Source organism: Oncorhynchus gorbuscha, linkage group LG02, assembly GCF_021184085.1.
Source record: "Oncorhynchus gorbuscha isolate QuinsamMale2020 ecotype Even-year linkage group LG02, OgorEven_v1.0, whole genome shotgun sequence".
Lineage (NCBI taxonomy): Eukaryota > Metazoa > Chordata > Actinopteri > Salmoniformes > Salmonidae > Oncorhynchus > Oncorhynchus gorbuscha.
In genome coordinates this window covers 34,364,203-34,377,563 of record NC_060174.1, presented here as the reverse complement: position 1 = coordinate 34,377,563, position 13,361 = coordinate 34,364,203, and the positions used below count along the sequence as shown (strand labels likewise).

The 13,361-nt window shown below is 43.3% G+C and overlaps 1 protein-coding gene across 6 annotated transcripts in view; it reads left to right on the top strand.

Annotated features, from left to right (window-relative positions):
- The window catches only part of LOC124001469 (protein FAM107B-like), a 78,598-nt gene extending 72,343 nt beyond the window's left edge, over positions 1 to 6,255 (top strand). For 5 of the 6 annotated variants that reach the window (XM_046308258.1, XM_046308244.1, XM_046308284.1 and 2 more), the window contains one exon: positions 5,227 to 6,255. In XM_046308258.1, coding sequence (XP_046164214.1) covers positions 5,227 to 5,346 — 120 coding nt within the window. In that variant the 3' untranslated portion in view covers positions 5,347 to 6,255. The remainder of the gene's footprint in view (positions 1 to 5,226) is intronic. The other variant, XR_006832787.1, reaches the window with a different exon arrangement.
- Positions 6,256 to 13,361: the final 7,106 nt, after the last annotated feature.

Below are 13,361 nucleotides of genomic sequence, written 5' to 3'. Positions count from 1 at the left end.
TTGGATGAGAGCGAGAGGGAAAAGGATACAAGGCAGTGGTCGGAGACTTGGAGGGAGTTGCAATGAGGTTAGTGGAAGAACAGCATCTAGTAAAGATGAGGTCGAGCGTATTGCCTGCCTTGTGAGTAGGGGGAAGGTGAGAGGGTGAGGTCAAAAGAGGAGAGGAGTGGAAAGAAGGAGGCAGAGAGGAAAGAGTCAAAGGTAGACGTGGGGAGGTTAAAGTCGCCCAGAACTGTGAGAGGTGAGCCGTCCTCAGGAAAGGAGCTTATCAAGGCATCAAGCTCATTGATGAACTCTCCGAGGGAACCTGGAGGGCGATAAATGATAAGGATGTTAAGCTTGAAAGGGCTAGTGACTGTGACAGCATGGAATTCAAAGGAGGCGATAGACAGATGGGTAAGGGGAGAAAGAGAGAATGACCACTTGGGAGAGATGAGGATCCCGGTGCCACCACCCCGCTGACCAGACGCTCTCGGGGTGTGCGAGAACACGTGGGCGGACGAAGAGAGAGCAGTAGGAGTAGCAGTGTTGTCTGTGGTGATCCATGTTTCCGTCAGGGCCAAGAAGTCGAGGGACTGGAGGGAGGCATGGGCTGAGATGAACTCTGCCTTGTTGACCGCAGATTGGCAGTTCCAGAGGCTACCGGAGACCTGGAACTCCACGTGGGTCGTGCGCGCTGGGACCACCAGAGTAGGGTGGCCGCGGCCACGCGGTGAGGAGCGTTTGTATGGTCTGTGCAGAGAGGAGAGAACAGGGATAAACCGACACATAGTTGACAGGCTACAGAAGAGGCTACGCTAATGCAAAGGAGATTGGAATGACAAGTGGACTACACGTCTCGAATGTTCAGAAAGTTAAGCTACGTAGCAAGAATCTTATTGACTAAAATGATTAAAATGATACAGTACTGCTGAAGTAGGCCAGCTGGCAGTGGGTGCGTTGTTGACACTACACTAATCAAGTCGTTCCGTTGAGTGTAATAGTTTCTGCAGTGTTGCTATTCGGGGCTAGCAGGCTAGCTAGCAGTGTTGTTTACGTTACGTTGCGTTAAAAGAACGACAATAGATGGCTAGCGAACCTAGAAAATCGCTCTAGACTACACAATTATCTTTGATACAAAGACGGCTATGTAGCTAGCTAAGTAGCTAGCTACGATCAAACAAATCAAACCGTTGTACTGTAATGAAAATGAAGTGAAAATGTGATACAACCTGTGAATGCGACCGGGTAGTTGAGTTCTATACAGAAGACGTTGGCTAGCGTTGGCTAGCTGTTGGCTAGCTAGCAGAGTCACCTACGTTAAGGACGACAAATAGCTGGCTAGCTAACCTCGGTAAATTAAGATAATCACTCTAAGACTACACACTCTAAACCTAAACAACACAATTATCTTGGAAACGATGATACGATGATACGAAGACAGCAAAGACAGCTATGTAGCTAGCTGACACTAAACTAATCAAGTCGTTCAGTTGAGTGTAACAGTTTCTCCAGTGCAGCTAATCAGTGGACGTTAGCTAGCTGGCTAGTGAAGACTAGTGAAGACTACGTTAGGACGGCGAAATACGATAATTACGCAATTATCTTTTGATACAAAGACGGCTATGTAGCTAGCTGAGAAGAAATTGCTAAGATAAGACAAATCAAACCGTTGTGATATAATGATATAATGAAATATAATGAAAAAGTTATACTACCCGTTGGAGCGACGTGCAGATGCGACCACTCGCTCCAACCGGAACCGGAACGACCCTAAACACACAACCAAGTCAATAAAGGACTGGCTTCGGAACCAGTGGCCCAGCCAGAGCCTGATCTTGAACCTGATAGAACATCTCTAGAGAGACCTGAAAATAGGTGTGCAGCGACGCTCCCCATCCAACCTGACAGAGCTCAAGAGGATCTGCACAGAAGAATGGGAGAAACTCTTTAAATTATAGGTGTGCCGAGCTTATAGAGTCATTCCCAAGAAGACTCGAGGCTGTAATCACTGCCAAAGGTGCTTTAACAAAGTACTGAGTGAAGGGTCTGAATACTTATAATAAAAAAATGAAATTATATTTATTGCATAAATGTCTAAATACCTGTTTTTGCTGGGTGATCCATGTGAGTGAGAGGTGCTTGGGAGCACACAGAGGGATTTATAAGTATTATATTCAGCCCAAGAGCACAACAGCCACTGGCCACAGAAGGCATGGACTTTTTTTAGGGGGCATTACGGCCATGCAAAGGGGATGCCGCCGGGAAATTTGAGGCATTACCAAGTACTTGTCAAATTGTGAATGAGAGACTGATGAAGTGTGTGCAGCCTGCGCAAAAAAAACTAAGCAGAGCTCATGCCTTCATTAGTTGCATCATGCAGCCTTGTACAAATCAAAACATATAACCCAACATTTGTATCGCATCTGAAGTTACATTAATAACTCTAAATGAAGCATATAGCAGGACTTGTTTCTTTGTTAACTGCTCAACACAGAGTAGCCGATTGTATGCACTCCCTCAAATCGTTTGGAGACAATATCCTTTCTATTTTTTCAGCTATGTTCAAATGTATTCTTGATACTGTTTGTTTCTAAATAGAGTAAAAACTCACCAATGATTAGTAAAGCTCAAACCAAGTTTATTTACTCAATGGGTCAAACAGCTGAAAGACTAAGAATTTGGGTGAAGTATCCTCCTTCCCTCTAAACATTACACCTTTATTGCTAGGTAGGAATTGAAGTGATGCAGACAATAAACTGTTCCTTCTCCCTTAATGTGACCTGACCCTGGCCCCCATTCCTCACTAATCCACATCTCACCACCTTTATCAGTGACTGCAACCATGTGATTGCCTTTCCATTACTCAATACATTCTAAGCTTAATTGCCTCCACCATATACATTCCTCCTACAGATAACCATTAACTTCTGGTGTAGAAACCAGACTATAGCACTCCTCATTTCCATAGGATACCTGATATTTAAAAATGTTTCAAGTTTAGGAGTCAGAACCCATCAATACTATAAAATGACATAAAATAATGCCACAGAAATCTAAGCAAATCTTGTCTGCCAAACGAACTAGTGTAGCCCATAGCCATATGCAATAGCCAGATCAGGGCCTAACATAAGGACAACTCTGAGTATGCTATTCTGTTCTTCTGAAATAGACTACATTTTCTTCATATCATGTTTCTTTAGACCTATCTAAAATAAATAATGGATTTATTATGTATGCTATATTACATGGATTTATTTGACTTTTTAAAAAATATACCAAAATGTTCCAAAGGTCTGCATCAGTGGCTTGTAGGCTATGCATGGAAGCCAGGCGATGCTAAATGTATTTGTTCATTACCGTGTGATTGGCAGTTATTTGCTTGACAAACACCGTCTGACAAAATGGTATGACCACCATAGCCCAAGTCTCACACACAGATCACCCTGATTCAATACTGGTAGCTCAACACACACAAGTTTCAGCAAACTTTGTATGAACATAAGATTCAACAACTGAGACATAAACTGAACAAGTTCAAAAAAAGTAACAGTTAGTATCTGGTGTGGCCACCAACTGCAAGCACTACAGTGCATCTCCTCCTCATGGACTGCATCAGATTTGCCAGTTCTTGCTGTGAGATGTTACCCCACTCTTCTACCAAGGCAACTGCAAGTTCCCGGACATTTCTGGAGGGAATGGCCCAAGCCCTCACCCTCCGATCCAACAAGGTTACCACATGAGGGAGGAGGATGTCTTCCCTGTAACGCATAGCGTTGAGATTGCCTGCAATGACAACAGGATCAGTCCGATGATGCTGTGACACGCCGCCCCAGACCATGACGGACCCTCCACCTCCAAATCGATCCCGCTCCAGAGTACAGGCCTCTGTAACTCTCATTCCTTCGACGATAAACTCGAATCCGACCATTACCCCTGGTGAGACAAAACCGTGACTCGTCAGTGAAGAGCACATTTTCCAGTCCTGTCTGGTCCAACGACGGTGGGTTTGTGCCTATAGGCGACGTTGTTGCTGGTGATGTCTGTCTGGTGAAGACCTGCCTTACAACAGGCCTACAAGCCCTCAGTCCAGCCTCTCTCAGCCTATTGCGGACAGTCTGAGCACTGATGGCGCGATTGTACATTCCTGGTGTAACTTGGACAGTTATTGTTGCCATCTTGTACCTGTCGATCCTGTGTAGGTGTTACACGTGGTCTGCCACTGCGAAGACAATCATGTCCGTCCTGTCTCCCTGTAGCTCTGTCTTTGGCGTCTCACAGTATGGACATAGCAATTTATTGACCTGGCCACATCTGCAGCCCTTATGCCTTCTTGCAGCATGCCTAAGGCACGTTCACACAGATGGGCAGGGACCCTGGGCATTTTTTTGGTGTTTTTCAGAGTCAGTAGAAAGGCCTCTTTAGTGTCCTAAGTTTTCATAACTATGACCTTATTTGTCTACTGTCTGTAAGCTGTTAGTGTCTTAACGACCGTTCCACAGGTGCATGTTCATTAATTGTTTATGGTTCATTGAACAAGCATGGTGTTAGCACCGATTTGGACATATTTGTATAAAAGACCGAACATATGGAGCGCCATGTATATTTGTGTAAATATATTAAATATGAATGTAAATGATGAAATATTAGGTACGTACCTTTGATTTATATTTACCTGATTGAGATATATTCATTTGTTGTTAGTGTAACTCAGCCATTTGGCCCCCCCTCTTGCCTGTTCATTGTATTGTGGTAAGTGTGTTAGGATAAAGGCAGGAAGTTGGGCCTTCGGGAGAGGGAGTCCTTGCTAGATGCGGGAGCTGTATAGTTTTTTGACCATACAGACATACAGACAGGTCATAATATGTTTTTTTCCATATGTTTTTCAAGTATTCTTTTTCAAGTATTCTATGCTTTAAGTTGATGGGAGAATCATTTATTTGTTAGATATAAGAAGAATAAACATTTTTGTTGCACCATATCCCTGGATGTCATGGAATGTTTGGCCGTTTGGAAACCTTGAGTGTGGACTGTATGCGTACCAAGCAACCCCGCTTCAGGCTTGGGCAGTGGCTATGGTAAAGACGAAAGGAAGCCATTACACATGGGAAACTGTTTAATGCCTTTACTCTGAAGAATTTTGAAAGATAGGGTCCTGAACAAGGGAAGTTTTTTTTGTTGAGTTTACAAGCTAAAATGTACTTGTACTAATATTTAACCTAATATACTTCTCTGTCTGTGTTTTAGCTGGAGTTGGACCAGCAGAAGGATGAGGAGGAGCAGGAGAACACCCCTGAATTTGTGAAGATGAAGAGCAATCTTAGGAGGACCAAGCAGGAGGCTAATGGGGAGGAACGTACCACTTAGGGGCCCATGGGGGGAATGTTTGAGAGAGGAGAGGGCAACTGTGTACATAGAGGTATGTTTGTGCAGAGTCTATGGCACATGTCATCTGAGGTGGAATTCACTTCCTGATTCTGATTTTTTTCCGACCCTGTTGAGAAAGACTATAGACAATTTTGTCTGCCTACTAAATACCAACAGTACTACAAACCTCTTTGTCTGTCTGCTACAGCACTCACCACAGGCAGTGACCAAGGAAACTTAACCACGTCAGCTTCTCTCACCAACAGACAGACTTTGCAGAGAAGAGAATCCCCTATAGACTACAGACTGCTTTGTCTGCCTGCTGTAGTACTCACATCAGCATCTCCACTCAACACACAGACACAGAGGAGACTTAACATGGACACAAAACACAGAACATGCTACACATGGACAGTCAACCAGTCTTCTTGGGAAGCCTGATGCAGGGACAAACAGAACCCACACAGTTTCCATTCCCTCTCTCCTGTCTGCTCCTTTCTCTCCGGCCACAGAGAGTTCTCCTTCTGTTATTGTTGTCGTTTTCATTTTCAGAACCCAGAATAGAAAAGCGGACACTGGATGGACTCTTAAAACTGTGTTTTGTAAAAATGCCAAATTAATGTGCTGTTATTTATGTTTGTTTGAAGTATTTTAGCCCCATGTAGGGAGTGTGTGAGACATCTGTTTAGTTTTACAGCTCAATGTGTGGAACCTGAGCAGGACAGGACGAGTGCTTGTGTGAAAAAACACCCAGGTTACTTTTTTATTTTTTATCTCCAACATACCACTTCCTCAGCTAATGCTATTTGAAGCAATACTAGAACCCCTTTCAAGTGTGAGACTTTTCTTTCTATAATTATAATGCTTTCTATATTTGTTTTTTGTATGAATAAAAGTGACATTAAATCAGTGGTGGTGGTTGGAATAATTGTTCTTCCTCTGTCAACCATGGTTACCTGCAAGGAAACACGTGGCGTCATCATTGCTTTGCAAAAAAAAAAACGCTTCACTGGCAAGGATACTGCTGCCAGTAAGATTGCACCTAAATCAACCATTTATTGGATCATCAAGAACTTCAAGGAGAGCGGTTCAATTGTTGTGAAGAAGGCTTCAGGGAGCCCAAGAAAGTCCAGCAAGCGCAAGGATCGTTTCCTAAAGTTGATTCAGCTGCGGGATCGGGGCACCACCAGTACAGAGCTTGCTCAGGATTGTCAGCAGGCAGGTGTGAGTGCATCTGCACGCACAGTGAAGCGAAGACTTTTGGAGGATGGCCTGGGGTCAAGAAGGGCAGCAAAGAAGCCACTTCTCTCCAGGTAAAACATCAGGGACAGACTGATATTCTGCAAAAGGTACAGGGATTGGACTGCTGAGGACTGGGGTAAAGTAATTTTCTTTGATGAACCCCGTTTGTTTGGGGAAAAAAGCTTGTCCGGAGAAGACGAGATGAGCGCTACCATCAGTCCTGTGTCATGCCAACAGTAAAGCATCCTGAGACCATGTGTGGGGTTGCTTCTCAGACAAGGGAGTGGGCTAACTCACAATTTTGCCTAAGAACACAGCCATGAATAAAGAATGGTACCAACACATCCTCCAAGAGCAACTTATCCCAAACATCCAGGAACAATTTGGTGATGATCAATGCCTTTTCCAGCATGATGGAGCACCTTGCCATAAGGCAAAAGTGATAACTAAGTGGCTCGGGGAACAAAACATCGATATGTTGGGTCCATGGCCAGGAAACTCCCCAGACCTTAATCCCATTAAGGATGTGGCCCAGAAGTTAATTGACAGCATGCCAGGGCAGATTGCAGAGGGCTTGAAAAAGAAGGATCAACACTGCAAATATTGACTCTTTGCATCAACTTCATGTAGTTGTCAATAAAAGCCTTTGACACTTATGAAATGCTTGTTATTATACTTCAGTATTCCATAGTAACATCTGACAAAAATATCTAAAGACACTGAAGCAGCAAATTACGTGGAAGTTCATATTTGTCATTCTCAACTTTTGGCCACTACTAGGATTTCCAGGTCAGTTTAGCAGTAAACTTCTAGATATGACTAACTAGCTTGCTAACCTAGCCAATGAAATGTGTGTTTTTGTGAGGGAGAGAGAAAGTCATATAAATTATGATATTTACTACCCCTGGTAATTTGTGCCAAATAACCGTGTGTGAGAGAAATAGAAATTATGGTTGACACTTTCCCTGATCATTTGGTCAGATAAGTGTGCCTGTGTGTACAGTAGGTGACATGTCCATGTTCGCTATCTAATAACTATAGTTATGCTAGGTGATGGTTTGGCTTATGTACTCATGGCTATGTATAAGAAGACTGTAGGAGGGAATGGAGAGGACTCACGGACAGGTATCAGAGCGAAGGGCAGAGAAGATGTCCGGGTCAGCAGCTTCAGGCGCTTCTGCTACATTTTCTATTTTCTGGATCCATTTATTGTGCCTAGAGAAACAAGTGGAAATTTTACAGCCAGACTCTCCAACGTTATCTGTAAGTGCGACCACTTCCTTCACCGGTGCAGCTAGACCCTCTACGTCATCTTCAGTAAGTCCAGCATCGGTGCAGAGTGACCCTCTACGTCATCTTCAGTATGTCCACCACCGGTGCAGAGTGACCCTTTACGTCATCTCCAAGTATGTCCACCACCGGTGCAGAGTGACCCTCTACGTCATCTCCAAGAATGTCCACCACCGGTGCAGAGTGACCCTCTACGTCATCTCCAAGTATGTCCACCACCGGTGCAGAGTGACCCTCTACGTCATCTTCAGTATGTCCTCCAATGGTGCAGAGTGACCCTCTACGTCATCTCCAAGTATGTCCTCCAATGGTGCAGAGTGACACTCTACGTCATCTCCAAGTATGTCCTCCAATGGTGCAGAGTGACCCTCTACGTCATCTCTAAGTATGTCCTCCAATGGTGCAGAGTGAGCCTCTACGTCATCTCCAAGTATGTCCTCCAATGGTGCAGAGTGACCCTCTACGTCATCTCCAAGTATGTCCACCACCGGTGCAGAGTGACCCTCTACGTCATCTCCAAGTATGTCCTCCAATGGTGCAGAGTGACCCTCTACGTCATCTCCAAGTATGTCCTCCAATGGTGCAGAGTGACCCTCTACGTCATCTCCAAGTATGTCCACCACCGGTGCAGAGTGACCCTCTACGTCATCTTCAGTATGTCCTCCACCGGTATTTAGTAAACATAAATCGCACCTTCTATGGTATTATGTGTTGTTTTTCTCTTCCGTAGCAGAGATGGAGTCAAGATAGCCGACCAGCTCACAGGATCGACAGGAAGGAGAGAGGAGTTGTTGTTTTTACCTGCCCCATTGTACCTTTCCTTTCACACACACACGTGTCAATTCTGTTTAAATTCTGTCAATTTATAAAGTTAATTGTTACTAAATTCTTAGGAGAGCATTCATTGTTAGTGTTACATAGATTTCTGAATTGACTGAAGTGAAACTCACACACCAGAGAATTCACAGATGCTCTTGTTGGTCTAAAGGTGAATAAATGTCTTTAATTTAAGACCACCTGAAATCCAGGGTATTGGAACTGTTTGTGTTATGGCTACACATTATTTTCAGAGACGAGACAAACACTGCTCTTCTCCTCGAGGCACCTCACCTGTCCAATGCCCCGCCCTTTTATCTCCCTCTGCCTGAGGAGGCTGTCGAGATGAATGGTGGTGGCTAACCATAAGAATGGAGCCAAGGCAGATAGCGGGAAGAAGGCAGGCAGGCAGGCAGGCAGGCAGGCAGACTAGTGAGGGGGTGGGTTGACTCTGTATTACTCTCTCCATGGGAGAATCTCAACTATAATTCCTTGACTCCTCACGTCCTCTCCTCACCACCTTCTCAAAGCTCCATTGGAGGAGAAGGTCAGAGAGGGTCTCTGTCAGGCTCTGTCAGGTGTCTCTGTCAGGTTCCTTCATGCTGACCTCCAATGGGTTTTCAGTGGAAGGTGAGGACAGAGGACGGAATCAAAGGAAATGCAACTGAGATTTTCCAACTGTCCTTATTCTGCTTGCCATGTCCTTGTTAGTAAGTAAATAGTTACTCAATACTTAAGATGGCATTCATTATTAGTTTGAAAATTGACTGAATTGAAACTCACACTGGAGAATTCAGCTGCTCTTGTTCTTTTACAAGACTAAAGGTGAAATGTGTGATTACCTGTATTGTGGTTACGCATTCCCTTTTAGTTGTGCCAAAAATACATGCTCTTGTTTTTATTTTATAGATTACAGGTGATTTGGTCTGTTTATCTTCAATTTTATTTTTTACATGTACATACATGCGCACACACACACACACACACCCCTTTCAATAATGCACATACCAGTCATGTTCTTTCCTGTACTTTCTCCTGTAATGTTTTTCATTTAATTTGTTTCTTCGTATCTCAATTAGATCTGCAAAGGTGTACAGAGGAAAGAGTCTTAAGACTAGATGAAAGTAAAAACCCAATCTCTTCATAATTCATTTTTGTCCACCTGCATTTTGTTGTCAGACCAGTGAAGATGGTGGAAAACTGTACTAATTGTATTTACCCTAGATTAACCCTAGATTAACCTTTCCCATTGTTATCAACCTAACTGTCGTATAACCTTATTTAGAGCTCCTGCTCACCTGATGTACCATGCCAGGTACATATAATACTGATGTTAGAGGGAAGAGGTTGCAGTGTGGTCTTTACTCTCAAATTCACTTAATGACTTACAAATGAAGAGAGCCAATGAGCCATTAAATAATCTGAGGAATTGTATTTTATGGACAACGGTGGATGTTTCTTTAAAATAATCTTCACTCCACCGCATGCTGCCATGGGACTTCACCGGCTGGCCATGAGATGTGTGGTCAGCTTCTCCCTCACCTGGAGTGGCTGTCTGCGGTCATTGTTAGTGACCATTTGGCAGTTGGGGAAAGACAGGTGGAAATCCCACCTCCAGGAACTCAGCAGCTGGCCCTCCAGTTTTTGATTGTGACATACACTAAGGCATTGTTGGAAGAATAGATGGATGAAGTTCAATTCATGATTAATATACAGTAATTCACCAATACATTTCTTGGTAGTCCAAAAAAATATTCCTATCAGGTTGTAAAACACAGTTGTCCTGGTACATTGTTTGCTGCCTCTGTTTGGAAGGCACTGTTTCAGTTTCAATGACTCAATGTTTTGGACAAAAACGGACGATGTGTCAAACTAGAAAGGGCAATGATCACAAGTCAGTCATATCACTCATTCATATATCCTTATGTTCATGTTCCTTATCCCCTTACACTGTGTATAAGACAGTAGTTTTGGAATTGTTAGTTAGATTACTTGTTGGTTATCACTGCATTGTCGGAACTAGAAGCACAAGCATTTCGCTACACTCGCATTTAACATCTGCTAACCATGTGTATGTGACAAATAAAATTTGATTTGATATTTTTATGTAGTAGCAAGCTAAAAACACAGAGCCTAACATTAGCTAGCTAGCCGCTAGGTGGACTTCATGTCATTGGAGGAGTGGGTTAGTGAGTGACTTTTTCCCTTATCGCTTTTCGGGGGCTAAAAAAACTAGTGATGCACATGTCATTAGCAAGACATGTGAAAATATTTGCTAGCTAGCTAGTTAGCATATCAAAATGTTTGCTAGCTAGTTAGCATATCTCTTGCATTTGCAAATTCACTCTGGCTAGCTATCTACTATTGTCTGAGTGGGCCAGAGCGCAGAATAATTTACGAACGCGCAAGACCTGCTGAATATGGCCGGTGTAAGTAAATATAGGCAAAAAAAAGCAATTGTTAGTCACGAATCGTCTATATAAAAATGGTCAGTGAGGTGTTCTGTCATTTGTGTCTGCAAGTAGCTAGCAAGCTAGCCAACTTTAGCCAGTTAGCATGTGTGCTTTGTTGGGGACAACGCATAAATTCGCAGGCGAACTGCAGAAGGACGAGGAGGATAATCCCCATCGGTTGTCAGTGCAATTTTGAAGGCCAACAAAAGCTGAAAAGGTTTGAGAGGGTAAATCTATTGTTCCTTAATTAGATTTGAGCTCATCTTGCTCTGGCTAGCTTTAGTTGTTTTATCTTGCTGTTGTTGATGTTCACATAGGGAAAGATAGCCTACCTTTTTACGGTTGTTTGATCAATATCCCAAATGTAAGAGTGGAATTTAGCTACATATTTGCAGAAATCCATTCAAGTGTATTTTGTGGCTTTTGCCTAATGCGAAGTAAGGAACTAGTCGAGCTGTTGCAATTGCCTATGAACACACAGTACAGTTTGAAGTGAATGATGACAGGCCATTGTGGCAAATTTCTTGTTGGCATATATAGTGCATTCGGAAAGTATTCATACCCCTTTTTCCACATTTTGTTACATTACAGCCTTATTCTAAAATTGAATACATTGTTTATTTTCCTCATCAATCGACACAAAATAATGACCAAGAAAAAACAGGATTTCATATTTTTTTGCCACAAAAAAACATCAAATTTACAGTACATAAGTTTACAGACCCTTTACTCAGTACTTTGTTGAATCACCTATGGCAGTGATTACAGCCTTTAGTCTTCTTGGGTATGATGTTACAAGCTTGGCAAACCTGTATTTGGGGAGTTTTTCCCATTCTTCTCTACAGATCCTCTCAAGCTTTGTCAGGTTGGATGGGGAGCGTCGCTGCACATCTATTTTCAGGTCTCTCCAGAGATTCTCGAATGGGTTCAAGTCCGGGCTCTGGCTGGGCCACTCAAGGACATTCAGAGACTTGTCCCCAAGCCATTCCTGCGTTGTCTTGGCTGTGTGCTTAGGGTCATTGTCCCGTTGTAAGGTCCTGTTGTAACCTTGGCCCCAGGCTTGATGTCCTAAGTGCTCTGGAGCAGGTTTTCATCAAGGATCTCTCTGTACTTTGCTCGGATTATCTTTCCCTCGATCCTGACTAGTTTCCCGGTCCCTGCCGCTGAAAAAAAATCCCAGCAGGATGATGCTGCCACCACCATGCTTCACCATAGGGATGGCGCCAGGTTTCCTTCAGATGTGACGCTTGTCATTCAGGCCAAAGAGTTCTATCTTGGTTTCATGAGACCAGATAATCTTGTTTCTCATGTTCTGAGAGTCCTTAAGGTGCCTTTTGGCTAACTACAAGTGGGCTGTAATGTGACTTTTACTGAGGAGTGGCTTCTGTTTGGCCACACTATCAAAAAGGCCTGATTGGTGGAGTGCTGTGGAGATGTGTGTGCTTCTGGAAGGTACTCCCATTTCCCCAGAATAACTCTGGAGCTCAGTCAGATTGGCCATCGGGTTCTTGGTCACCTCCCTGACCAAGGTCATCCCACTGATTGATCAGTTTGGCTGGGCGGAAAGCTTGATTGAGGAAGAGTCTTGGTGGTTCTAAACTTCTTCCATTTAAAAAGGATGGAGTTCTTGGGGACCTTCAATGCTTCAGACATTTTTTTTAGTACCCTTCCCCAGGTCTGTGTCTCGACAAAATCCTGCCTCGACGCTCTACAGACAATTCCTTCCACCTCAGGGCTTTGTTTTTGTTTTGACATGCACTGTCAACAGTGGGACTTTTTATAGACTGGTGGGTGCCTTTCCAAATCATGTCTAATCAATTCAATTTACCACAGGTGGACTCCAATCTAGCTGTAGAAACATCAAGGATGATCAATGGAAACAGGATGCACCTGAGCTCAATTTGGAGTCTTATAGCAAAGGGTCTGAATACTTATGTAAGTTAGGTATTTCTGTTTTTATTTGTAATACATTTGCAAACATTTAGAAAAAACTGTTTTGCTTTGTTAATTTGGGGAATTGTGTGTAGAATGAAGAGAAAAAATATTTAATCAATTTTAGGATAAGACTGTAATGTGGATATTCAGATTGGCTATGGAGCAACGGTCTGTGTGGACTCCAGTCCTGGACGAGACAGATGTTTTTATTAGGTTTTATTTGCTGCAGTGTCTATTAATTGTCCAAACCCGTGGCCACTGTCCCACTCAATATTGCTT